The 25,200-nt window shown below is 41.4% G+C and overlaps 12 protein-coding genes across 12 annotated transcripts; 7 read left to right on the plus strand and 5 right to left on the minus strand.

Moving 5' to 3' along the window:
- Positions 1-2,292: 2,292 nt before the first annotated feature.
- Positions 2,293-2,693, plus strand: PHALS_12675 (uncharacterized protein; the record flags this gene model as incomplete). The annotated part of the gene is made up of 3 exons (XM_024728271.1): positions 2,293-2,298; positions 2,362-2,433; positions 2,505-2,693. The coding sequence occupies 3 exons, from the start codon at positions 2,293-2,295 to the stop codon at positions 2,691-2,693; spliced, it is 267 nt and encodes an 88-aa protein (XP_024578764.1).
- A 936-nt stretch (positions 2,694-3,629) lies between these two features.
- On the plus strand, positions 3,630-6,482 carry PHALS_12676 (squamous cell carcinoma antigen recognized by t-cells 3-like; the record flags this gene model as incomplete). Its single annotated transcript, XM_024728272.1, has 1 exon — positions 3,630-6,482. The coding sequence occupies one exon, from the start codon at positions 3,630-3,632 to the stop codon at positions 6,480-6,482; it is 2,853 nt and encodes a 950-aa protein (XP_024578765.1).
- Positions 6,483-6,487: 5 nt separating this feature from the next.
- Positions 6,488-6,782, minus strand: PHALS_14622 (uncharacterized protein). Its single transcript, XM_024728273.2, has one exon. The coding sequence runs from the start codon at positions 6,730-6,732 to the stop codon at positions 6,523-6,525; it is 210 nt and encodes a 69-aa protein (XP_024578766.1). The 5' UTR covers positions 6,733-6,782; the 3' UTR covers positions 6,488-6,522.
- On the minus strand, positions 6,783-7,184 carry PHALS_12677 (RxLR-like protein; the record flags this gene model as incomplete). The annotated part of the gene is made up of 1 exon (XM_024728274.1): positions 6,783-7,184. The coding sequence occupies one exon, from the start codon at positions 7,182-7,184 to the stop codon at positions 6,783-6,785; it is 402 nt and encodes a 133-aa protein (XP_024578767.1).
- A 902-nt stretch (positions 7,185-8,086) lies between these two features.
- PHALS_12678 (Cellulose-binding domain, fungal) lies at positions 8,087-9,598 on the minus strand (the record flags this gene model as incomplete). The annotated part of the gene is made up of 2 exons (XM_024728275.1): positions 8,087-9,506; positions 9,579-9,598. 2 exons carry the CDS (start codon positions 9,596-9,598, stop codon positions 8,087-8,089), a joined length of 1,440 nt encoding a protein of 479 aa, XP_024578768.1.
- Positions 9,599-9,766: 168 nt separating this feature from the next.
- On the plus strand, positions 9,767-12,981 carry PHALS_12679 (uncharacterized protein; the record flags this gene model as incomplete). The annotated part of the gene is made up of 2 exons (XM_024728276.1): positions 9,767-11,668; positions 11,734-12,981. 2 exons carry the CDS (start codon positions 9,767-9,769, stop codon positions 12,979-12,981), a joined length of 3,150 nt encoding a protein of 1,049 aa, XP_024578769.1.
- A 140-nt stretch (positions 12,982-13,121) lies between these two features.
- Positions 13,122-18,404, plus strand: PHALS_12680 (hypothetical protein L916_14325; the record flags this gene model as incomplete). The annotated part of the gene is made up of 1 exon (XM_024728277.1): positions 13,122-18,404. The coding sequence occupies one exon, from the start codon at positions 13,122-13,124 to the stop codon at positions 18,402-18,404; it is 5,283 nt and encodes a 1,760-aa protein (XP_024578770.1).
- A 90-nt stretch (positions 18,405-18,494) lies between these two features.
- Positions 18,495-19,658, minus strand: PHALS_12681 (Tub family proteins; the record flags this gene model as incomplete). The annotated part of the gene is made up of 1 exon (XM_024728278.1): positions 18,495-19,658. The coding sequence occupies one exon, from the start codon at positions 19,656-19,658 to the stop codon at positions 18,495-18,497; it is 1,164 nt and encodes a 387-aa protein (XP_024578771.1).
- A 262-nt stretch (positions 19,659-19,920) lies between these two features.
- PHALS_12682 (-binding protein) lies at positions 19,921-20,586 on the plus strand (the record flags this gene model as incomplete). Its single annotated transcript, XM_024728279.1, has 3 exons — positions 19,921-20,215; positions 20,276-20,391; positions 20,452-20,586. The coding sequence occupies 3 exons, from the start codon at positions 19,921-19,923 to the stop codon at positions 20,584-20,586; spliced, it is 546 nt and encodes a 181-aa protein (XP_024578772.1).
- A 200-nt stretch (positions 20,587-20,786) lies between these two features.
- PHALS_12683 (gtp binding protein) lies at positions 20,787-21,531 on the minus strand (the record flags this gene model as incomplete). Its single annotated transcript, XM_024728280.1, has 3 exons — positions 20,787-21,101; positions 21,173-21,244; positions 21,316-21,531. The coding sequence occupies 3 exons, from the start codon at positions 21,529-21,531 to the stop codon at positions 20,787-20,789; spliced, it is 603 nt and encodes a 200-aa protein (XP_024578773.1).
- A 532-nt stretch (positions 21,532-22,063) lies between these two features.
- PHALS_14624 (uncharacterized protein) lies at positions 22,064-24,241 on the plus strand. Its single transcript, XM_036407524.1, has one exon. It carries the CDS (start codon positions 23,667-23,669, stop codon positions 24,045-24,047), a length of 381 nt encoding a protein of 126 aa, XP_036263218.1. The 5' UTR covers positions 22,064-23,666; the 3' UTR covers positions 24,048-24,241.
- Positions 24,240-24,761, plus strand: PHALS_12684 (uncharacterized protein; the record flags this gene model as incomplete). The annotated part of the gene is made up of 1 exon (XM_024728283.1): positions 24,240-24,761. The coding sequence occupies one exon, from the start codon at positions 24,240-24,242 to the stop codon at positions 24,759-24,761; it is 522 nt and encodes a 173-aa protein (XP_024578775.1).
- Between the last annotated feature and the right edge of the window lie 439 nt (positions 24,762-25,200).

The following is a 25,200-nucleotide window of genomic DNA, read 5'->3' on the forward strand; positions in this document are numbered from 1 at the left end:
ACTCTTGGCATGCAGCAACTGCTTTGATTGAGCAGTTCTCAGTGACTTACGTGCCACTCTACGTTCAGCCCGCGAGCCATGCTCGGGACTACACGACAACTTGGATACTCAGATATCCAGTACATTGACTGTCTCGGCACAGTGTTCGCGCCTGCAGCGCTTCTGCCTCCTAGCAGAGGCGGGTTCGTGACTCACCAAAGCTCCTCCAGGAGAAGTGCGCGTAGCGTCTAAGATCTTTAGCCTCCAATCGATCCATTGGTCATGGATTTCCAACCAGGCCATACCAAGGATAAGGTCAAACCTTGCATATAAGTTTAAGACTATAAAGCGTTCCACGCTATCAAAGTCAAGGAACTTGACACCGAAGTTCACAGAGACCCTCGACACAGTGACCCAAGTCCCCGTCGCCAAGAAAACAATGACAGTGTAACTCAATCGCGCTTCCAGCGTCTCAGCATACAGCTAACTTCCTTCGGTCGTGGAGCGTCGAGCATTATTGCCCGACGAACCAGAACCGATAAGGATTTTCCATTGCTTATCAAAGCCTTCCCGGTCGCTTGAACAACCAGCAAGTCCGGCTTGCACTCACGTTTCATGTTCAAGAGCACACAGCTTCTTGGGGCTGGACCATGCTGCCCGCTACCACTTTGATACTCAATGGAATTCACTTCTTCCCAATAGGGCGCCCCGCGCCTACTGGGTGTTCTCGTTTCCCCGCCACAAGTCAGGCTGGTCAGAAGCGGAATGTTGGTTCGACGAACCTTTACGCGCCTTGCGCAAGGGACAACACGTCCGAAGGTGACGTGTGTCTTCACAGACAAAAGTTCGTCGGGTGTTCAAACGACGCTGCCCGGCAGCTCGGAGCTCTCCCTTTTCTTTCTCAGCATAGCTGAGGTCCATTGGCTCAGGCCCGCTCGACGAGCTCTACGAATGTGCATTCCAACCAAGTCGAACCGAACAAAAGTAAAAATTCGGCATTCAATGCCACGTTCACCGCGCCTTCAAAAGAAGACGGATGCACACGGAAGACTTCCATTCCGGCCACGCCAGTGCGGAGGCCCTCCACAAAGACGGTCGCCGTGACCGCCTTGGGGAGATGATCGGCTGCCATCCCGGCAATGAAAGTACGCATCTCTAGGACAAAATTCACTTTTTTTTTCTTGCCCTGTCGGCGGCATGGAAACGCGATAGCACGCTACATGCATGGTTAGGCGGCGAGAAAACTCGCAGAAGCTGACGCTTTAGCTCCATCCAGGAGGAAAACGCAGCTCCACCCAGAGCATCGTACGTTTGTGCTTCTTCTCGCGCTCGTCTTCAAACTTGGTTATAGCTAGCGTCACGCGCTGTTGCTTGGTCTGAAGCATGGCGGACGCCATGACCATCGCGACCTTTCTCACCCAAAGCAGGAGATTCTCCCCATTTTGAGGATTTGACGCAGATTGAGTCGGGGGGTCATCCGTCGCCGACGGTGGCGTCATGAACGCAGTCGACGCCAACATCTTCTGCTCTAGGACTCAAGCAGAGCATTTTCATATCTTGAAAATTATTTTAGGCGCGCGCTGATCGCTTCAGGTCCTTGCGAAGCGAGGTGCCGAACGCCTTTAGGGTCAAATAGAGACATCAGCTTTTAAAGACCGTCCTTCATGCCCTGAAGTAAATAGGAGAACTGCTCCATCCTCACAGAGGGTCAGTCGTAACGACTCAGGTTTAGACTGACTACAAGTGCCACCAAGTGCAGCGGGGCTGCCGTAGCTCTTTCGCTTAGTGGTAGCTTGATTAAGGTCGGCGACCTTCGTTCTATACCTAGAATTAGTACGAGAGTAGCGGATCGCAATATGCTCACTCCAAGAGTAACTAAAAACTTAATCCATGGCTAATTGACTCTTTCGTTTCAAATATAAATTGCATTTCTCGGTTTTATTTGCGGCAAATGATCCCGACCGTTCTGCAATTATCGCTTATATTGAATATAATTCAAAATCATATTTAATTCTAGCTATATTTAAATATGTAGGTTTTCCTTTCTATGTAGTAAAATCTAATTAAATGCATAACCACTGCTGTTATCAGCCACGCATAATCTGGGATGGAGTACTTATAGCCAGCTACTGACTTATAGAGGTGTAGCCACACCATTGTGTAGAAAAACATTTTGTGTAACAAACACCACATTTTTATCACACCATCTTGTGTGGCCCACACACACCCTTCATACTCCGGCCAGTCTGCGTCTAAGTAAACGTGACAACTACCACCTCAGACCACTTCGTCGATGGCGTGTGGCTTTGTGTCATGACTGTATATGATAATTATCGTTTGTGTTGATGGTATGGGCACAAACTTTTAGCTTAGTATTGGTAGGGCATGTTTTTTTTGCTTTTCTGGCTTGATTCTTCCTTTTTTGTTTGTTTGAACCTGTTTGCTCTTTCAAACGTATACATGCAACTTTGACACTATGTTTCGCACATTGGTCGGAATTTAGGATCTGACTCTTCGTGTATAAGCGTGCTGTTATTTTTCTTGAGATCGTAAGAACGAACAATTATCTAGCCCTTAAGTATTGCTCGATCTTTGTTCCCGAGGGCCAACTCGAGCTGGCCGATGTCCGTCACCTTACATCAGTCTATTTGCGTTATCTTGGTGTCTTCGCGTATCGCAATGGTTTGTTTGCGAAGATGAGGTCGTCGACATAGAAAGAAGTAAAAACTACGCCTGGGCATCGCACTTTAAGTTATTCTTATGGTTAGACTCATACTTCCAAATCCCAAGCTGTAGCATAAAGATGTCGTTATCTTGTCCTTTACAAGCTGTGTCTGATTTAGTCTGTACAGAAAACGTCTAGCCTTGCTGACGGTTCCAAGATATGCATTTGTCCTGCATTCCGTTAAGAAAAGAAGTCTTGACATCGATCTGGTGAAAAACGGTTGGCTGCCATACAATGAACATTCGAATCGACATGAGGATGATGTAGATTGTACCGGATGGCTGCTGTCTTGTCAGATTCGTGTTCCTTTCTACAAGCTCAGCAGTAAACAAATTCAGTCATTGAGCATAAATGGATCTCGATATAATGCTTGTGTACTGACCGGAGTTGCCGTCAGGAAGTTTGACACAAACAGTCCGCGCTGACAAATGCACAGAGGTTGCGGAGTAGAGTGTTGCTAATTATACTAAGTCGTTCCTCAGCTTAGATATTTCTGATCCAGTTGACTCAACTAAATACATACTTCTACCACTCACGATGAAACCACGTGCCCAAATATCCACAGAGCTCTACTTAGCGCATCCTCCAAGATACTGTTACTCGGTATAATGAATATTCACAATTACAATGTGAATTTCGTACAATTGTACAGCTTTTGAATTTAATAGAAGTGTCAGGGTTAAGTACAGTCCTCATCACGTTACATATATGGCTACCTCAATCGAAGACAGTAGAGTCAACGCCATATAGATGACGAGCGGGACTTCAGCCAATGACTACGACGAAGTCTTCGAGTGTTTGTGCAATCTCATTTTAGTTCGAAAATTAGTTGCATTTTATTCTGACTTACAAAATTGCTTTAAAATTCACTCCAATTACAGTCTATATGACTATCCGATAACAGAGGTAAAGCTAGACGAATAAGATGCCTCTTAGCACGACTTCTTGTGGCTCCAACAGCTCTTCGTCAGGGTTTTCTAGCGATGAGGATACAGTGGACGTGTCAGACATGACATCTTCGTCATCGTGTATCCCTAGTGTTCACGTTGAGGTGTTGGACGAGATCGAGGAGATATGCACAACGCCCGCATCTTCTTGTATCCCGATCGATTCACAGGTCTCTCTAACGTCCTCCAACATATTGCAATGCTGTCGTGAAGTGACCGATACAATATTGCAGACTTCAAAGCCGCTAAATTTCCAATACGAGCAATATACTGCAGCAATTGACCACATTACGAGCCATTGGCCGACGGCTGAGCATGAAAACAACTTGAAATCGTACCACTCTCTTCGTGCAAAGCTTTATGGAACCTTTCAACTAGCGCATCCTTTAACGGAAGATATGTACTTTCAATGGATCAAAGACTGTCTTGTTCGTGGAGACACAATTGAAGAGCTTAAGAGGATTTATAAGCTATCACAAACCGATTATTGGTCCGTGTCTTTAACAATGGAGTATTTAAGATTAATAAAGGACAATGGAAACGATGAAGAGCTCAAATTAGCCATGAATAAGGCACAAACGACGGTCGGTATGCATTTTACAAGAGGCCACGAAGTTTGGGCACTTTGTCGGGAACTCACGACGGAAAAGTACGAGGATAGAGATACGAATGATGAGCTGAAGAAGGAACAGACAATACGAGAGCTTTTTTGTAAGCAAATGCGATTGCCATTGGATCAGAACGATCTCGTGATGTCGGAATTTCGTGCTTGGAACACGTACAACACACGAGATGCTAAGGCTTCAATATCTGCTTTCGAAGTGGCTTTAGAGCGACAATCGAAAGTATATGCACCATTAATGAAGAAATTGAAAACGTATGAAGCCAATGTGAATGCGATGGACAACCCTGAGCAGAATTGGCAGCAGTATTTGAACTTTGTGAAACATCGAGTTGCTTCGGTAATGCTAAGTGAAGATGAAGGGAAGCAATATGTCGTATGTTTGTACGAACGCGCTTTATCGAGCGTATGTTTGAGCTCTCCGTTGTGGACTAGTTACTTAAATTTCGTTGAGTCGAGTCTCACACAATCAACACTAGCAGTTGCTCGAAGAGCAGTACGGAATGTGCCGTTTGACTCTTCAATTTGGACGAGATTGCTGCTTGAAATGGAGTGTCGAAACGTAAATTTCGAGGAGGTTTCACAACTGATAGAAAGGGAATTCTTTGAACGATCGAATTTGCCGTTAAATGAGTTACATCTGCTTAGTACGTTGCTCACATGGTGCGATTTGGTACGTCGGCACGTTTCAAGCAGCATATCAAAGGAATGCTCGTTTGAAGATACGATTCGACGTGTGGAAACCCAGATAAATAATGTCTTTCACGAGTGTCAGCAGCTAATAATGAGGGCGTATCCGAGCTACATGGAAGGCAAGTTGCGACTGGCAGAATACCACGCAAAATGTTACTGGACACTTTTGTCAATGAATCGAATACCAGACATGAGAGTCGTGGACAAAATGAACGAATTATGGCAAAAGACGGTCTGTACCGGTCTTGGAGATTACGCGGCAACTTGGATTGCCTACCTGGATGCTCTTTTACGAACAAATAGTATTTCAGTTGAAAGGATTCGTCAGATCGTGTTTGATGAAGCAGTGCAGCGCGTGAAGGAATCACCGTTGACTCTGGCCAACTCATGGCTTGTGTTTGAACGTGAAAATGGCGATTTGACCAACTATCTTCGCGCCCGACGGTACTATGAGAAGCATTGTGCGTCCGTACAATTTGCAGCTTCATCTGATGCTGTGGTGTTAGCAACTGATCGCGACGAACCAGCTGAAAATGTAAAAAAACGGAAAGCTAGTGCTAGTAAGCAGTCAAAACCGGCTTTTAAACAACCGGATTTGAAACGTGCAAAAGCTAATTCGTGCAAGTCCAAGAAGAGTAGCAATACGACACCGAAAAGCACCGAGAAAAAAAAGCAGTACGAGAAATTAACTAATGAACATACGCTATTCCTGTGCAACGTGTCGAAAAACGCGAGTAAAGGTGATATTGAAGACTTATTTCGCGATATTCCGACGTTAAAGGATGTTCGACTAGTTGTCAAGACGCGTGGCGACCGGGTTTTGTCACGTGGAATGGCGTACGTCCAGTTTTCGGACGAGGAAGGTGTAGAAGCTGGACTTAAACGAAATGGGTTTCTTTTGCATGGACATCCGCTTCGCGTCGAGCGATCCAAACCTCCAGTCACGTCAGCTTCTACAGCTGGAAAATTGAATAGCCAAAGCTTTTGGAAGTCTGATCCCTTGACGTTGTATATTGGCTATTTGAATCGCGAAGGATCTAAGGAGCAAGTGACTGAAGAACAGCTACAAGTGGCGTTACAACAGTCTATGCAAACAGCGGGTGAGCTTGTGGTTGTCACTCGTGTGTTGATTTTGAAGGACCGACATGGGAAATGGAAAAATTATGGATTAGTAGAAGTTGCTGAACCTTCCCAAAATGCTTTTTGTTTGGCCAATGTGGCTGCACTTCAAGCGACATTGGGTGACCAAGTGACGATTACACCTTCGCGGTTTTCCATTGCTCATATTCTGGAGCAGCAGAAAAAGCAGCAAAAGCAAAAACTAGAACGTAAATTAGAAAGCAACAGTGCGAAGGCACCATCTGATCGACCGCTTACGAGACTAAACATCGGTTCGACAACAAGTTTGTTGCCACGTGCGTGCCGCCGGAAATCGGCAGTGTCTACAAACGTGTCAGAGACTGCATGTACTGTGCCAAAGACTAATGAAGAATTTCGAAAACTGTTTTTAAAGTAAGCTAAGCTAAGTCAAGAATTGGAAAAAGGTTTTGAAACTTTTAACCATCAAGTGTTTCTTTTAATCGAAAACAATTGTGACTGGGCTTTTGATGCCATCGACGGCACAATAAACTAACTAAATAAACTGCCTCTACGACATGATTCATCATCATATCACTTAGTAGCATCAACATCAGGGTCCAACAAAAAGGAACGTCCATTATTACTGCAATGTCCATGGATAAGCTTTTAATAACATTAGAATTCATTGGTTTCAAAACTTCATATCAATACTAGCTATGCTCTTGACGAAACTGTACTAGAGCTCGAGTCGAACAATCTGCTCCGTAGGTCTTGACTCAGGGAAACAGACGGAAATGAAGTCGCTCAATTGCTTGCAAGAAGTAAATTGCTGGCATTCAGTCTCACCAAGATAATATAGACCACCACATTGTCCCCATGCCTTGACGCCTTGAATTTCATCTACCATGACAATATTCTGTATCTCATTTGAACCTTGAGAAGTTGTTGAGTCTTGTGTGATGTCTTCTGAACTATTAGAAACATCGTCAGATGAGCTGTCGGAAAGACTGTCGGATGGTCTAATTGAGTCACTCGGATTCGTCAAAGTATCATTGTCTTTGGTGCGAAGGCGAGCCGCATGTGTTGGAGTAGCTGCTAACAAGAAGAGCGTCGTCACCAGGAGTCGCAGCGACGTCATATTTGTCTACAGTAAGAGACGGTGTGCTGCCTTGGCCGAGAATTCGGGACTGCCCATACAATAGAGGACATGATACCGAATTCTCTTGATTATTTTACTGCTCTACAATATAAAAATAGAGTTTAATGTCTTGATATAATTGCACATATACAGTGTATTTTCTGTGTATAATCATTTGCAAGAGTATATAACTTGTCTAAATGAAATTTACAAAAACATTGCGGTAAGTATAAATTGCCCCGGCCATGCGATATGTCTAATCAATTTGTTGTAATCTACTGGATGTTCCCATGAGGAGGATCAGCTAATAATAACCAACTACTTCCATCCTCATTTCGATTTCCAGCATAAAGTCGAGAGGTAGTTACTTGTATCTCAGTTATTCTATCGTTCGACGTACAAGACATGCGGGTGGTAAGGACTGCAGGTGCTATGTACTGGCACATTCGAGACTACGTCTTTTCCAATGAATCTTCTGGCTTAGTTCCGGCTCTATCAATAATGTTGTGTTGTTCTTTCGTTAAAAATGAAATGCTGAGCATTAAAATTATAATGTGGCTCAACATTATCACGAGTCTTTGCGTAATCGAATGAGCTGCATGAGTATGATCCAGTTCAGATGACGACATATGTGAAAGGCAGACCTTCCATCATTTTTCCTCATTTGTTACCGTATATTACATTTATATAATGGAAAAGAGCGACTTGGTGTACATTAAAAGGACTGCATAAGTTCTAGCAGCCACCCATTAATTTGAAGATGATGACGTTACCTCGCTATTGCAAATTATACATTTACCAGGATGTATATTTCATTCATTAAATTACCAAAAAGGAAAATTACGTTAACGCAATAATTAAATGGAATATATGAAAGAAGCCTTAAATTTCTCTTCTGTTTCTCATGTCTGTGCGGGGACGCATTGAGAATACCATTCATTCACATACTTGCATATGGAGCCAGTGGTGCACTCAGTTGATCCAATGTGGTTAACACCACCACATTGATCCCACACCTCGAGAGGAGCTAAACCAATCACTGGTTGACACTGAAAATACCAAACATCCACTTCTTCACATGAAAAACCTGCTGCACATGAAAGCTTAGTCGACCAGTTAAAAGAGGTTCCATCGTCTAAATATTTCGAGTAGTCAAATCCAGAACCACCACATTGATTCCATGGCTGGATTAGCGGCATTTCGCTTGATGGTGATGAATTGATAGGTGCTGAGATGGAAGTTCCGCTTACGATACCAATGCTGGCTGTCACTGAAACGTCCGAGCTCGTAGCCGCTGTAGTCACATATGGGGCGTTGGTCTTTAGATTTCCCGCCGGAATTTCAATTACACGCACGTCCGAAATATTTTTCGAATCTCTCGAGCTGAAGACTGCACCTGAGTCCACTGACGTTTTCAGATTTTGGGTTGGAACTTCGATGACGGATCCATTTGGCGTAATCGTAGAAGGATTTAAGTCAGAAGTATTCGATGACGGAGTTATTGAAGTCGACGAAGGTTCAGAAATGTCGTTATTGGCAGTTGAGGGGGGCGTTGGCGCTACTGTAGCCGGAACATTTGATGTATTAGAGGTTGGATCGTCTCCTTTAGATGGGACGTCAGTAATCGAGGGTGTTTCGTTGATAGTGAAAGTAGAAGCATCTGAACCAGATGCTTCAGTTGAGTCAGAAAACGATGTCTGAGGTGTGTCTAACGTGAGGTTTTTCGTAGTAGAAACCTTCGTTGTCGTAGACGTTGACATGTCAGAATTCGTCGGAATCTCTACATTAGACGAGTTCAGGACGTCAGGAGTAGAAGCGTCAACATCAAAGCCGGATACTGCATTTGAGCCGGATGTCGCTGGCCAGGTAGAGTTTGAGCTGGATGTCTTCAGATTTGGGGCTTCCGTATCTGACACGTTTGAGTCTGGAGCCTCAATTCCGATCGACCCTGACTTTGTTACCGGAATTTCTGAAGTTGTCGAGTTTACTGTATCGTTACTTTTCAATAGGTGAGTAGCAGGATCCGCGACGTCAGAAGTAGTTGATGAATCTAAGTCTAAGTCTAAATCTAAGTCTCCAGTCGAAGAAAATACTGCGATTGGATTTTTATATCGAGAACCATCACCAATAAAATCATCGAGATCGTTGAAGTCACTGTCCGAATCATCTATCCCCAATCCACTTCTAGATTGTGAATCACTTTCAGTAAGAAAAAAACTTTCTAGAAGTGCAGCCTCCTCAAACAGCATTCGTCCATTTTCTTTACCACGTAGATTTGGAGCATTCAGGTGGTTAGCAGTAGCAATTGCAACTGAAACAAAGCTGACGATTAAATGCAAGTTGGTCATTAAAGTTGATTAGAAATTGAAAAATGAAGAATTCAATTATACTTGCTGCAATGGATTCACTGCCATCGTGCACGTTGACCAAAAACATTCTTACCCCTGTAAGCAGTAGCTTATTTAGATGCACAACGGTAATGTGATCCTAAATAGGTACCTCATTTCAATGACAATTCCAAATTACATAAATAGCAAATTTCCATGTACTGTACAACAGAAGGTCTATCCATCCAAAAGTCCATGGACGATGCTCCGGCGGCGGCGCAAATATCACAGGCGGATATTATTGAGCGACAAGCGGAGACAATTGCACACCTTAAGCATCAAGTTTATAAAGGAAACGAGTATAAGCAGCTGACCAAGTCAAAGCTTAAGGAGGCAGCAGCGCGACTTAAAGAGTATCGTCTTCGTCTTGAAACGCTTTTACAGGTTCAAGAAACGTTGAAACAGCAATTAGAAACGGAGCAAGTTGCGCATGCAAAATTAAAAAAGCTTTGTAAAAACACTCCCAAGTCGGTAGAAGCACAGATCAAACCGGTAATAGTCCAAACTATTGCGACACAAACTGATGAGATAATATCGGTGACGCGTACGAGTCAGACGCAATGGAGCGGAGATATAGCGCCGATAGTGGACCGATCGGTGGACGAGTGGACGCCACGGAAAGGAGGTCGAGGTTCTTCACAGAACAATGTAGAGCAATCAATGCCGCAACTCTCGCGACATGCGTTAACCGAGACAATAACAAACACTTGTGCTGATAGTCAAAAAAAGTTTGATGAACATTTGACGACGCTGGAGCACGAATCGAGCGCAATGCTTGACGCTGCATTGGCATCGAGTGACTCAGACGACGAGAATGGTAATGCATTGAAAATTCCAGTGGAAAGTGACCAGGATTTGGTTAGATTTGAATTTGAAGAGACAAGCAAAAGTAATGAAGATGTGGCAACAGAAAAGAAAGAAGAAATGGGGTTCGAACGATCGTTTCTGAGTGGTGTAGATGATGGTGTGCAACGTGCAATTGATCAGGAGCTGGAAAGTAGCAGTGAGGATGAGGGACGACTAAATTTAGTTGAAAATGACGTGGGTGCGAATGACGATCGGAAAACAAAGGATGGTGGTATGTCTTCGAAGTTGGATCCAGTGATTTCGAATGAAATTGATAAGGAATTAGAATTTAGCAGCGACGAAGATGGCGCGAAAAGTTCTGTTGAAAAAATAGAAGGTGAAACGAATGAAAGGAAGGAGGATACTGATGAAAAACAGACGCTTGTGATGTCGATCGATGATGCATTAGACGACGAGTTTGCGGCACTAGAATCAGAGGAGCAGAATGTGGCAGATGATAAAGTGAGCTTGAGCTTGAGCAGCACCAGTGATAGCGACTCTAGTGACAGTAGTGACAGCGACTCTGAGAAAGAAATCACACCTGTTAGTGACGCTGACAAGATTGAGCCATCTACACAATTAGAAGACGATCGCAAGAAAGAGGACGTTTCATCTTTGACACGAGATCTTGCTGCCAATGACACAACGTTAGGTGAAGAGAGTATCGTCTCTGCTGCTAACAGTTCAAGTGAAAATGCAATGCAAGCATCATCTCCTGATTTAAAGACTGTGATAAATCCAAAAAATGATCATGAAAACACAAAAGAGATTAATGTTATTCATGACTTGACCCCGATCGTTGCTTGGCAGTCTGAAAAAGCTCAACATTGTCAAGATACTCAAGTTAATGAATCGGAGGTTACAGTTATTACAAACCAAAGCACGCCGCTTATTTTGGACACTGGTGAAGTTAAAGCCTCGCCAAGTTCTCAGAAAGAATCCACGTCAATGACACAATCATCAATGAATTGTTTTTCTACTAAAATTCGCAAAGCAGATGAAGCAGAATTACCAAAGACTTTCGAAGAATGTTCGAAAAAGATCAAAATCTCAAGTGAATCAACGTGTAAGTCACAGACATTTCAAAATCAAAAGCAGGATGAGAGACAGATCACGAAATCTCTCAATATCTTAAAACAAGCAATGATTCGAAATGAGAATGAAATAATCGACAAAGACTTTACTCGTCGAACTTTGACGGTATTAGCGAAACAAAGCGCTGTTATTATTAACACGCGTTTAGACAATGTGGTACGTTTTTGGGTACTTTATACCACAACGAGCCAGTGGTTTACCTAATTGTGTTGCATTGACAGAAAACACTGTGCCATTTTGTTGCCGACAGGTACCGAGAATTGCATTTGTCTCCTCTTGAGGTGATTAATGGTGCTCTAAGCATCTTTCGAACGCCACGATCGCGACATTTAATGCAAGAAAGACAAGGACTTGGTTATGTTTATATGCACGTGCTTTTACGTCTTGTATGGCAACAAGATGGACCAGATTTGTCATTAGTAAACGATTGTTTACTACATCTTGAAACTTTTCTCTTTGAAGATCGTGCCACTTGTGGAAACGCAATGTCAAGTGAAACTCAACATGTGCAACTTGTGAAATCAAAAATAGTATATGACAAAGCTTTTGTGGCACATATTTGGGCACTTTGGACATATTTATGTCGAGCTACGACCCAATTGACTCGTGCACGTGTAATGCTGTTTGATCTTGTGCGAGAGTACCCGGATATTCGAGGGTTATACTGGGCAGCAGCCATGGTGGAAGTGTATCCACTTATACTTGAGCAAGACTTTGATTCAAGTTGCGTGGAGCGTCAAGGATTGATAAAGGAGACATTATGTCATGTTCTGGTAACCATTTCAAGCGTCGGAGCTGCGAGACAAGAAATGCTATTGCATCAATCGAGTGTCTTCATTTTACATCGTATCGTTAATGCGACCCAGAGGCCAGAGCTTGAAATAATGGATGCACCAAATCCATCATTTGTTGTCAAAAAGCTCTTGACTTCATTAGAAGCTTTTTCTGTGGACTATTTCGAGCTTGCGAAATGTCTCGAACTGTGTGTTGCAGTATTTGGACTTGACGTGGTCACAACAAATTTCACGTTAGAAAAGTGTCAGGAATTATATTGTACTGGGTCTTTTGAGGTTAAAAGTGGCATTGTGACACTTGTTGGGCATATTGCCAAAAGTGTTGCATGGAAAACAAGTGACACACAACAGCCAAGATCATTGCATGATCATTATGTAGAATGTGTGCTGGAATGGTTATACCAACTTTTGTCAAATCAAATTTTACAACATTCAGATCCAGATAATCAATTGCACAAATTGGTTACATACTCTAGTGTAGCCATCGAATTAGTTCTTGAGTATTCAGCACCTGCTGGATTGGTGTCTCGACGGCGTGTCTTAGCTGCAATTGTCGAATGGTTTACTGCTATACCATCACACGAACTCATGGAGTTACCAGCAACGTTTTTAAGACGCCTTCGTTTTGCCGTTATAGCAGCTCGTCCAAGTGTGAATATAGTCTCAAAGAAATAATTGAGAATGACCATTCAGAAAGGACTTATTTATTAATGTAACCCCCTTTGCTAAAGTTGTCATTATTTTCGTAACGGACCTAATTGACGAGTCTCTAGGTTACGTCTTACTCTTGAGAGTCTAAAGAGTAAACGACGTGAATGGCTGAGAATTCAATTAATTGTGACGATTCCAAGGAAGTAAACGAGTTGAATCATGTTGATAACGTAGATAATGGTGATCAAATTATAGACCAAGAGATTCAAGAAAGTAAAGTACCAGATCTCGAGATACAAACAATTGAAAAAGTTCAATTATCCGACTCACCACAACCTTCTCCACGTCAACAAGCTGCAACGTCAAATGCTAGTCGATATCATTCATATCGTCAAGGAATGACTCGTGCTGAAAGATTGAAGATAATGATTAATCAAGCAAAACTAAAAGCACGTAAAGTTCGTCTTGGTGAAGGTATGAAATCGGTTTTTCGAGCTAGTATGGATGATATTGGTGCACTTGGTATTGGAATGCAGCTTTACTTTATGTTAACAAAGTATTTAAGTGTTGTATTCCTTTGTATGGGTCTCATTTCACTTCCTGCTGTAGTTGTGAATATGTATGGACATGGAATTACAAGTAAATTAGTAGATCCACTTCAACTTGCTTACTCTTCGATCGGTAATGGTGGTGTGAATGACGATACTGCAGCATCAGTTCGAAATTGTCTTCCAATTGGGGATATTGACTGTACATGGAAGACAGTTGATACCCCTCTAACATCAAACCCAAAAACTGTCACATGGATTATTACACTCACAGATGTAGTCTATTCCTTTTTCTTTCTCTGTTTCTTACTCTTTTATTCCTATCGTGCTACTATTGCAATTCAAGAACATCAAACAAAACATTTGACACCAGCTCGTTATTCCGTTCTAGTTCGTGGGTTACCAAAAGATGCAACTGAACGCGAAATTCTCGAACATTTTAATACTCGATACGATTTGACAAAACCTGAAAGTTATTGTAAACTTTGGTTTGGATGTTGTTGGGGTCGACGTCATCTTGTCAAGCATTCGCATTCAAGTAATGCAATCAATCGAAATGTTGTTTCGAATGTCGATCATTTAGAACATTCAACAACTATTTCGAAAGAATTCTATAAAAATACATGGATTGCAGAAGTTAGTGTAGCTCATCCAACTGGAGGACTCTTACGTGCATATTTATCTACAAAACATCTTGGTGAGAAGAAAGAAGAGATCGAAGCACTGATTCAAACGTTAGAAGATGAAAAACGACTTTATCCAACGGAATTTCAACCTGCTGATGAAAAATTAATTCATGCATCGCGTAAAAAACTTGAAAAACTGCATTCTCGACTTGCTAAACATGAGCGAGAGATTGAAATTATCAAGCACGTTGTACCAAAATCAGACAAGATGCAAGAAAAAAAAAAGCGAATGGAAATGAAAGCAAAGAATGCAACGTCAAAAGAAAAACTTGCTGCAGCGGCTTTAGCTGCTAAGACTGCAGCAACGAATACACAACAAGCATTTAATTGGGAAGCGTGTGAGTGTGCTTTTGTCGTGTTTAATAATCTCGAATCTCGACGTCGATGTTTACAAGATTATCGTAATTCAACACGATATTTATCACGAAAATGGCAACCAAAAGAACTTCGTTATCATGGATTTCCATTGATTGTCACCACTGCACCTGAACCATCAAATATCTTATGGGAAAATCTAGAAGTTACAAATCGTGGACGTTTTTATCGTCAATTTGTCACAAATCTGATCACAGTGATGTTATTAGTTATTTCATGTGCGATCATTTCGGCTGCACAGACAACTCAAGAACAATTTGCGAGTAAATCACCACCTGAAGGACTGTGTGATCGTGCTCTACCTGCTGTGTATTATGCAGATACATCATTTGCTTTTAATGCTCAGAAAAAAACAATTCCATGGACTTTAATGTGGGATTCATCTCGGACTTGTACGATTGATAAGTCAGGAGAAGCTCGTTATTATATCAGCTACTCCAACCATATTGTTAATAATTTGAATACTTCGAAAATCTCGTACGGACCTGAATATCGAAATCCAAAACGATGTGTTGATTCATGTATTTCGGATTCAAGTTCAGACATTTGCCATACGTTACCATGTTTTTATTATAATGATCTTGTACGGATGAAAGGATTCACATGTCAAGCATATGAAGCAAGCCACGTCTTGTCATGCTTTTGCTCAACGCAATTATTGGAAAGTATTCAAAAATATGGATTTATCAATGGATCGAAGAGACTTTGGACGATCTTACCATGTCGTGGATTTACGAAAGATTATCTACTTAAGAATGCTTTTACATTATTAGCTGCGGGTATTGTTGTGATAGTCAATTCTTTATTAAAAACAATCTTACGCATGTTTGCAGTGTTTGAGCGACATACTAGTGAATCGACAAAGATCATTCGAGTAGCCATTCGGATGTTTGGTGCTCAATTTCTTAATACTGCAGTTATTGTGATGATTGTAAACGCTTCATTTGGCTTACGTACAGTTCCTGTCGTGAAAGAATTACTAGGAGGTAAGTTTCGAGACTTTGAACGAGGATGGTATCCCACAGTTGGAATGGGAATTGCAACGACCATGTTATTAAACGCATTTTTACCTCAAATCACACTGTTAGTACAAATGTGGCTCGTGTCACCATTGCTTCAGTGGTACAAACGTCGTGCTATTCGTACACAAGCTAAGATGGATAAATTGTACGCAGGTCCAACGTTTGATATTTCACTACGATATCCAATGGTACTCAATACTGTCTTTGTCACTATGGTCTTTTGTGGAGGCTCTCCTGTCTTGCTTTATATTGCTGTTGTGGCTGCAACGGGTATTTATTGGCTTGATAAATTGTCAATTTTATACTTGTATAGTGTCAAAACAACGTACGATGAGATTCTAGGTGAAGTGACACTTCAAGTCTTACCATGGACATTAGCTTTGCACTTGGGGTTTTCTGCTTGGATGTATGGCAATCCTGATCTTTTGCAAGGGACAATGCTTGATTTACCATGGCTTTTAAAAACAATAGGACTCTCTTCTGTGGTCAAACAACATCCAAACGCAACTGCTGATGAATTATACGAAATCTTGACAAATGAAGTGGAAAAATACGACGTTTTGGGACCTCATGGATTACTTGTAAAGATAATTTACTCTCATGTCATGCTTATGACGGTTCTGTGTCTTATTGTGACACTTAGCCTCTTATTGTACACGATCTTTGGAACAATCGTATTTGTTGTACTTCGACAGATGTGGACAATCATCAAACATGCATTGCTCTTTCCTGTGAAACAGATTTTATCATTGTGTTTAAAAATTGACAATCAATTGATCTCGAAAACAACAAAGAAACCATCTGTGGTTTACTTACCAGAATTTGCTGAACCATTTGTCATGTCAGTTACACGACCATACAAAGCAGATGAAGGTCTTGGATTTCACAAACATTTAACGGAGAATACGTACAAAGTGACGTGTATTTGGCCGGAAGATACGCTTGATGGATTGGAAAGAGTGGCAGGGGACCCGAAATTAACGTGGGAAACTATGCAAGCACCTGTCAAGTCATATGCAATTGAAGCAAATGAGAAATATCGTCATAGTGTCAAACAAGTGCTGAAAGCTTGGCAGATTGTAAAGAAAAATCAAAAATTAGATATTAGTCCTGAATTAGTAGCGATAGATGTGCAGTTAACGAATCCAAGCCTTGAGGATAAAGTAAACAACAAAGACAACAAGAGTTTGGATGCACCAATTGAAGCGATTAGGCCGGAAGAGGTTGTTGAAACCAAGATTTCAATTGATGAAGATGAAAGTTTAAATTACGTTAACGAGAAGGGACAAGATGAAGAAAGAGAGGGTCAAGTCGAAAAAGGATTATCCACGAATGATGTCGAGAAAAAGGATCAAGACACTTCGAATGACGTTAAAGATGAGGGTCAAGACATCGATACTTTATCTTCAGAAGCTAGAGATGAGAGTCAAGATATGAAGGTAGTTACTGTGGAAGTTAATGGAGAGGGTCAAAACCTGGAAGTTCTTTCTAATGAAGTAAATGAAGAGGGTCGATGCGTGGAGAATTCATCTCTGGAAGTTAATGAAGAGGGTCGAGACGTCAATTTAAAGTCAAATGACGTTACGAAAGAGGGTCAAGATATGAATGTATCAATACTGGAAGTTAAAGAAGAGGGTCACAACATAAAGATATCATCTCTGATAGTTAATAGTGAGGGTCAAGACACCACAGCATTACCTCTGAAAGTTAAAGAAGAGGACCAAGAGATCGAAGTATCTTCGAATGGCGTTAAAGAAGAGAGTCAAGACTCTGAATTTTCATCATTGGAAGTTAAAGACGAGGGTGAAGACGTCGAGGTATCTTCGAATGAAGGTGAAGACTTCGAGGTTATTTCCAAAGAATCCGAAGAAGGGGAGCAAAAGATCAATGTGGAATCTTCGGAGGCTAAAGAAGAGAGTCAAGACATTGCAGTATCATCTTTAGTAGTTCAGGAAGATGGTGAAGACTTTAAGGTTTCATTGAAAGACGCTGAAGAAGGGGATGAAGACATTACGGTGCCATCATTGGAAGCTGAAGAAGAGGGTCATGACATCGAAGCATCTTTGGATGGCGTCAATGAAGAGAATCAAGTCGTCGAGGTATCATCTTTGGAAGTTAAAGACGAGGGCAAAGACATCGCCACTTTGAATGAGGGTGGAGCCTTCGGAGTATGTTTGAATCACGCTGAAGAAGAGGATCAAGACATCAATGTGCCATGTCAGGTAGCCGATGTAGAGGTTCAAGATTCCGCAGTATCATCTTTAACAGTTCAGGAAGTGGGTGAAGACTTCGGGGTTTCTTTGAAAGACGCTGAAGAAGGGGATAGAGACATAACGGTGCCATCTCTGGAAGCTGAAGAAGAGGGTCATGGCATCGAAGCGTCTTCGAATGGCGTAAAAGAAGAGAGTCAAGACGTCAAAGTATCATCTTTAGAAGTTAAAGACGAGGGTAGAGACGTCGAGGTATCTTTGAATGAAGGTGAAGACTATGGGGTTCTTTTCAAAGAATCCGAAGGGAGCGAGCAAGAAAACAACGTGCAGCTTTCGGAAGCTAAAGAAGAGAGTCAAGACAATGAGGTATCAACTTTGGAAGCCAAAGAAGAGGGTCATGACATCGAAGCATCTTCGAATGGCGATAAAGAAGAGAGTCAAGTCGTCGAAGTATCATCATTAGAAGTTAAAGACGAGGGTGGAGATGTCGAGCTATCTTTAAATGATGATGAAAATGAGGGCAAAAACGACGTTCAAGAAGAGATTAAAGGCTTTGAGGGTCAAAACGTCGAGGCATTTGCAATAGAACCAAAGAGAATGAGATGAATTAAGGCAAAATTTTTAAAATTTGGTAAAAATTAATTCGCAGCGTTGAGATTCAATTAACTCATAAATCACCTCATTCCGTTATTGTTATTATGAGGCAGTAGCTTTGACGTTCCATGCGCAGGACGACAATCCGATAGCAAATGCCTGAATTGGAGCCAAAGGGAATCGGAAGTCGAGTGCAAACTTGGATTTCGAATACTTGCCAAACTGTAAGACCACAGAATTACTTCCAGCAGGATCTAAACCCGCACTTTCACCATCAAGCATGAGCATGAAATTCTTTGCCGAAGCTTCACGAATTCGACCTCCATGAAATTTTAACATTAGCGAATTGACTTCAGGGCACCAAACCGGCAATTTACTTCCAATTTTAATGCGATCGCTTGTGGGAGCATCAAATGTAAAAATGTACTGTTGCTTGTTCCGTGGAGACGGTGAAGTCATAAGTCGAGTTTGAGAAATACCTCGTGGTGTCCCTCCCGATGTTGTGACACCTCGACTCACTCGTGGACACCAGACAACACGAGAACGTTTATCATCCATAATGGCTGGAATCACAACAGAAAAGCATCGCATTTCAGAACCAACGACACCTGCAGCTTTCGTATAGTGTGAAATGTCAGCTAGAAGCTGTCGATCTGCACCTTCAATAGCAGCAGAAGTAGCGTCTTCGTGAATGTTGCTGCACGTAAATGTGCTAAAACTTTGATCGCATCCTTCACATCCACAACTATAAAGTTTAAAACTGTGATCGGTTGACTTTCGTAGGACAGCACAATAATGACCAGTAGGTTCTTCGGCTTCGTCAGACTCTGGAAAGTTTTCGTACTGAGAAATGTAAAATGTACCACCAATTTGCTTGGCGCTGAGCAAGAACAAGTCATTGTTCCAAAACATTTTAAATTGATTTTTGTTCATACGTTCCACAATCGAATAAGTCCACGACTTGGCTTGAGACGGGCTTAAACATTGCTCAGCAAGATATTCGCGAGCGTGACCATTTTCAAGCATATCCATGTCTTGAAATGGTGCCTTGTAAATAGTATTACCCCACGTCGGACTCGCGACTTTAGCCGTTGGCGTGCCATCCTTTTTAAGATCTTCAGTTGGTGTATTAAGACGAGCGGCCAATATTTTTGAGGCTCTTTCAAGAAAGCCACCAGGTGCCACATTTGACTTCACGTTAGATTGTGCTTGTCGAGGTAAGTCAGTGTCAATGAATAAACTAGAGCGTAGTGCCGTGTCAGCCATCGTAGCTCAAACTGTTTACTTGATGAAGTTTAGGTAAGTAAGCTTGTGATGGATAGATACCTTACTTCGAGGACGATATCTCACTCCGCTAAAAAGAAGTATTTTAAGTGCTTTCCAGAAATAGTTAATACAATTTAAAAAAACTTGTTCTTATCTCTGGTCAATCAAAAGTTTATACATATTTAAAGTATATTCTAATTACTTATGTTTTTAGAGTTTGTTTAAATGAAGTATTAAGTTCAAAAGGTAAATCGTTTAATACATGGGTCTCCTTACATGTTCCTCTTGGTATCAAAACTGCGTCATTCGCATCTCGCCATGGCTCAATGGTAGCTGTCGTGGTATTCGTAATTATCCAATTAAACTCCTTTGTCGCAATCAAAAATTTGTGCGTAAAGCTGCGGGAAAATACTATGAAGTGGAGCGCGAGTGGAATTTAGGCATCGTTTTAGAACCATCGGAGGTCAAATCGCTAAGAGATCACAATGCCGATCTCTCTACTGCATTTGGAGCTTTTTACAAGCACGAGTTGTTTATACATGATCTAAATATTCCAGGTACTATATTTTAGATTGAGTCAAAGGAAAAGGTTTGAGATTTTTTTTAATACTTTGCAGTATATCGTCATGGACTGATTGGTCGACCAGACCCAACGCGAGTGCGTAAGCTGTTGGCAAATCGCTCTGAATTAAAGAAACTTGAAGATTTCGCTAATCGACCCAATGCACAGCTGGTAAAGATTAGGATAGACCAGAATGTTTGGAGATTATCGAGTTGACCCATGTATTTGTAGATTCCAATGCGAATTGAAGTTGGCAACACAGGCTGGATTAAGGTCATTATGGCAGCGTGCTTTAAGCGAGGACAAATTGATAATCGTAGACGTGACGATGAACGAGAAGTCAAACGGCAGCTACGGGACTGGTAAACAAGACAATAAACCAAAATAGTATGGAAAAAGATTTAAAAATCCAAAGAAATATACTACGCAATCAATATTCGAGCTTCTTTCTCATGCCAATTGTGATTGAGCTCGTCAAATTACTCGACTCAGTTGCAACTTGTTCATCCTCCTAATGGAGGCCATACAGCACTCTTGTCTCTGCTGCTTGTGCCTTTTTAACCACTTCAACAGCAGCTACTAGACTTTTTCTTGTTACCCCCATATGGATCCACAATTTCTGGCAATGCATTGCTTTCAGCCGAAGCCGTGGGTAGCGCCTGGCTGATCTGAATGAACAAATCTGACACATTTGTGTCTTCTTTTGCACTCGTTTCGATAAACAATGCCCCAATCTCTTCGGCGTACGCTCGCGCTTGTGACGCTGGTACTTCCCGTTTTTCTTCCAAATCACTCTTATTACCAGCAATAGCAATAACAATATTGTCTGGACCTAGTTGTTTTAATTCTTTCACCCAGTTCTTCAATGTCGTTAGCGATTGCTGTAAGCAAATAAATTCAATAACTAAGTTCATATAATTTGATATAAAGTAAAACATGTAACAAAACAAACCTTTCTTGTAATATCATATACAACGATAGCAGCAGCAGCTCCTCGGTAGTACATAGGCGCCAAGCTGTGGTACTAATATAATTCAAGACAACAAAGAGAATTCAATATTTCAGTGATTCCTTCTACAAAGTAAACTTTATCACCTTTTCCTGACCAGCGGTATCCCATATTTGATACTTAATAGGCGTGTCGTTAACCACAATCATTTTTGACATGAAGGAGGCACCGATAGTTGACTCGGAATACGGACGAAAGTTGTTGGTAACAAAACGAAGTACCAGCGATGACTTGCCCACACCCGTGTCTCCTAGTAAAACAACTTTCACCTCGCGTGCTTTGCTGTTGCCTGTGTCTCCCATGTTTCAGTCTAGTAGTCGACGTTGTATTCTTCTCTAGCTTTTTTCTCGCTCTTTGTCACGATAAGACGCTTTTAACCAATAGTAAGAGAAAGAAGTTTGTGTTTTCATTGGTTAAATTCTAAATCAGATCCATTACCTAACTGGGCGGAAAGAACGAGACATACAAGAGACGACACTCGTATCGAAACATTTACAATCAACTCTTGCATTTGATTAGATTCATACTTCGTCGCTTGTAACAATTGTCGATATTTAGACATTTGTATAATCCACTGTGGGTTATTAGCTGCAATTGTCGATCTCTTCGAGCTGTTGAAGCAATTGACGACTATTGATAAAGATGGCACAGAAATGGCTACGACAAGATAATAAACACGACTATACATGGTAAAAACTATAAACATTAGCTCTAAGTCGTAATTATTGAAGTGCTCGTAAATAAGGTTTTTACAAAACGATTGGCTGCAAAAATCATAAAGCTTTTAATTTTGTCATTTACAGTTTTGGTCGGTTCTCTGATACTTGATTCCAATGATTATCATAACTCTAGAATTACACTGACATTTGTGATGACAATATTTTAGTTGAGGAATCAAATAGAAATCACTCTTTGCTTCATATTAAAGCGGTTTTGTGTGCTCGAGAATGAAGAAAGTTAAGCTTTTCGTAGGAAGTGCCGTCTGATTATGTTGAACATTATGACGATACGAAGCTGTTACGCTCCTTTGGGAGTTTCTGAGACTCGACGCACAAACCAATTTGTCATCATGTACATGAAACAAATCTACAAACTGTTTTGACGATTATGTGCATGTGTAAATGTCGTTTTAGAAGCACATACCTTCTACTTCTTAATGTGACTAATCATCGAGCTGAACACATCGAATGCCTAAGCAATTATACTAGCAAAAGACTTATCTCCCGACTGACACTTGACTCTTGTGTAAACCTCTACGTTCTAATCATGGCGTCGTAATCATGGGATTTGATGACAGGGAGCGCAATCGCGATCACATTCGCAACCTGACGTTGCTGCTGCTCGTTTTCAAGGTCTTTATTCTATATGTTTTGCTGGTATTGATGTTTAGCTTGTATTAACTCTCTCGCCACGTTATAGACACTGCAGATCATGGAGTGTAGCGTTCTTTGTCGGGTCGTTATTCTGCTACAATTTGGAAAGTACTTCGTCGTTGCACGAGATTACGAAATGGTGCAAACGTTGTTTTCGAGTGTTTAACTCGGCTTTACTGGTCGATGATGACAATCTTAACACCGCTAAAGCTCTTAGTTTTGCAATAGCGACATGGCTATACAGTACAGACATTTGAAGCAACGCAGCTTCATTTATCATAAGAGTGGCAGTTCTGATCAGTTCTGGTCGAAAAAGATGCAAGCCCAAAAGAGTCGCTTCCGAGTTATTTATTTACCAACCTGGCGTTGCCAGTTTCGAGACGGTATACGACGCAGATTATCAATTTAGCCAGCCGACTACTTCAATTAGTTATTTCTTCTTGTAAGGGCGAAATGGTAGAGCAAAGCTCTACAAGAGATCGAATTTGAATGTTGCGCTGCAAGAAGCGGAAGAATCGGATAGCAATCATGGTGACGACGAGGAGTTCAAGCTTACCTTAAATAGAGTAGCGAATGTGACTTTGACAACAAGCACAACCAGTCGAAATAATCTTGATTGTTGCAATACACCTTCACACTTTTCAGTTACTTATTTTCCTGCACACCAATCGCGTTCATTATTATTCATTTTCTAGCAACGTCGATGATCAACAACGCCAGTTGCAAAAACTGCTAGAGATAACCACGTCGAACGTACTGATATCAACAATGATTGGAAAAGTATGATCACATACTCGCTCATCTGGTAGCAAGTTCCGGTAGTGGTTGTCCGAGCCATATCTCGAATTCTTTTTATATAGTTGATCCAAGTGCTAAGCTCAGCACTACTGGCGTTGCATCCATCTGACCGAATAAAAATACGATATAGGTCGGTTGGATACTCAAGGTGCGAGTGACAGCATATTTGATGACCGACATGACAAATAATGTTGTCGACTCGATTCGTCTAAACGACATCGAAAATGATGACATGGTAAGCAGCTTTGTTACTGCATCCAATATAAATGCCACAGAATCAAGTAGCGTCAATCTCAAAGATGTTAATTTCCTCAGGCAAACATGGCAGATATATCGAAAGCAATAATTTCTTGTGGAAAAGTGAAAAGCGCATGTGGACTCTTATCAATATGGTCATGTTTCATAGACCCAATGTTTCAAATGTTAGACATTTTAAGCTTAATCTGATGGCAGTTTTTTTAAATGTACACTACAAGGCGTGTTTAGCAAGTTCAGTAATTCACTTTTTCTCATCCATTTGTACCTTTCAATCCGTAACTTCTGACAAACCTAATGATACCCATGATGCTCCTGATCGCACGAAAGCAAAAAATAGGTTTGCACCTTATATTGTTTCTTCGAAATATTGCTGGTATTCTGGAATATGAATTGTAAGCCAACGTCTCGCTACCTGACTGCATCCCAATCTCGTTCCAACGGCTCCTGCTTAAAATACCCTGAAGGGCATCAAAAAATTCAAAAGGTGTGGCAGTAAAGTGATCAGCTTCGAAAAGAGTCACATTCAATTTTCTAACCTCTTGGATAAACCTTTTTGTCATCTCTTCTCCTCGCTAATTGCCATGAAATTGAACGTCATTGTGAATTTTGCTGCCGTCGTTGCTCTTGCACTCGCTCAAGTTAACACTGTCAACGCTGGCTATCTTCGTACTTTTGAAAGTTATCTGACAAGCTACGATGCCAGTACTAGCAACAGCGGCGATGGCGAACGACTTCTTGAAGAAGTAGAGAGTTCGGAAGGTGAAAATAGCGAAAGTCTGGAAGGTGATAGCAGCGAAAGTTTGGAAGGCGAAAGCAGCGAGAGCTATCATAATGACCGGTTCCTTACTGAAGTTGACAGTGAGAGTTTCTTGCAGGAATCAGATAATCTCTTGCTGGATAAGGTCAGCGAGAGCGTGGACAGCAGTGCCAGTAGCAATGGCTCGGAAGGAAGCGACGGATCTGAAGTCGGACGTTTGTTGCAGGAGGTTGAAGGCAGCAATGACACAGACGATCACGATAACGGACATAACAGCACGAACGATGATGATATAGGAAGTGACAGTATTGCAAGTGACGAGAGTAGCGAAAGCGGCAGCTCTTAATGCATTGTAGCAATAGCTAAAATATACTATTTTACTTAAATTGCAGTGAGAAAATAAAATCAATATTTTTTAGTTTACACTCAAAGATGGTGTGGTTTACAAACTTCATTTTTGTAGAATGTATTTGGCACGAATGTCTCCAGTGACACTGAGGAATCTTTTGGAGTCCGCGTGAAGTAATACAAAGATGATAAGTTAAAACCATAATTCCCATATGTTTTTTAGGTATATGAATGCATTCCGTGATCTCTTTCTAACTATTTATCATTCGCATAACAGTAACGCTGCACTCCTTTCTAAGTATGCAATAGATACCCGTTTGACCTACCCAACCCACCAAGCCGTGAGTTTCGTTGGGATCACAAGCCATCCTCGTCGCAAATTGTTCTCGTCTTTACGACCTTGTTAGTCCACCTTATCTACTTTTTTAACACATGGA

Source organism: Plasmopara halstedii (genome assembly GCF_900000015.1).
Source record: "Plasmopara halstedii genome assembly, contig: Scaffold_650, whole genome shotgun sequence".
NCBI classification, from domain to species: Eukaryota; Oomycota; class Peronosporomycetes; order Peronosporales; family Peronosporaceae; genus Plasmopara; species Plasmopara halstedii.

Excerpts from the sequence above, each read along its gene's own strand:
- PHALS_14622 (XM_024728273.2), bottom strand. The coding sequence starts at position 6,732 with ATGAATTCTAATGTTATTAAAAGCTTATCCATGGACATTGCAGTAATA.
- PHALS_14624 (XM_036407524.1), top strand. The coding sequence starts at position 23,667 with ATGCCACAGAATCAAGTAGCGTCAATCTCAAAGATGTTAATTTCCTCA.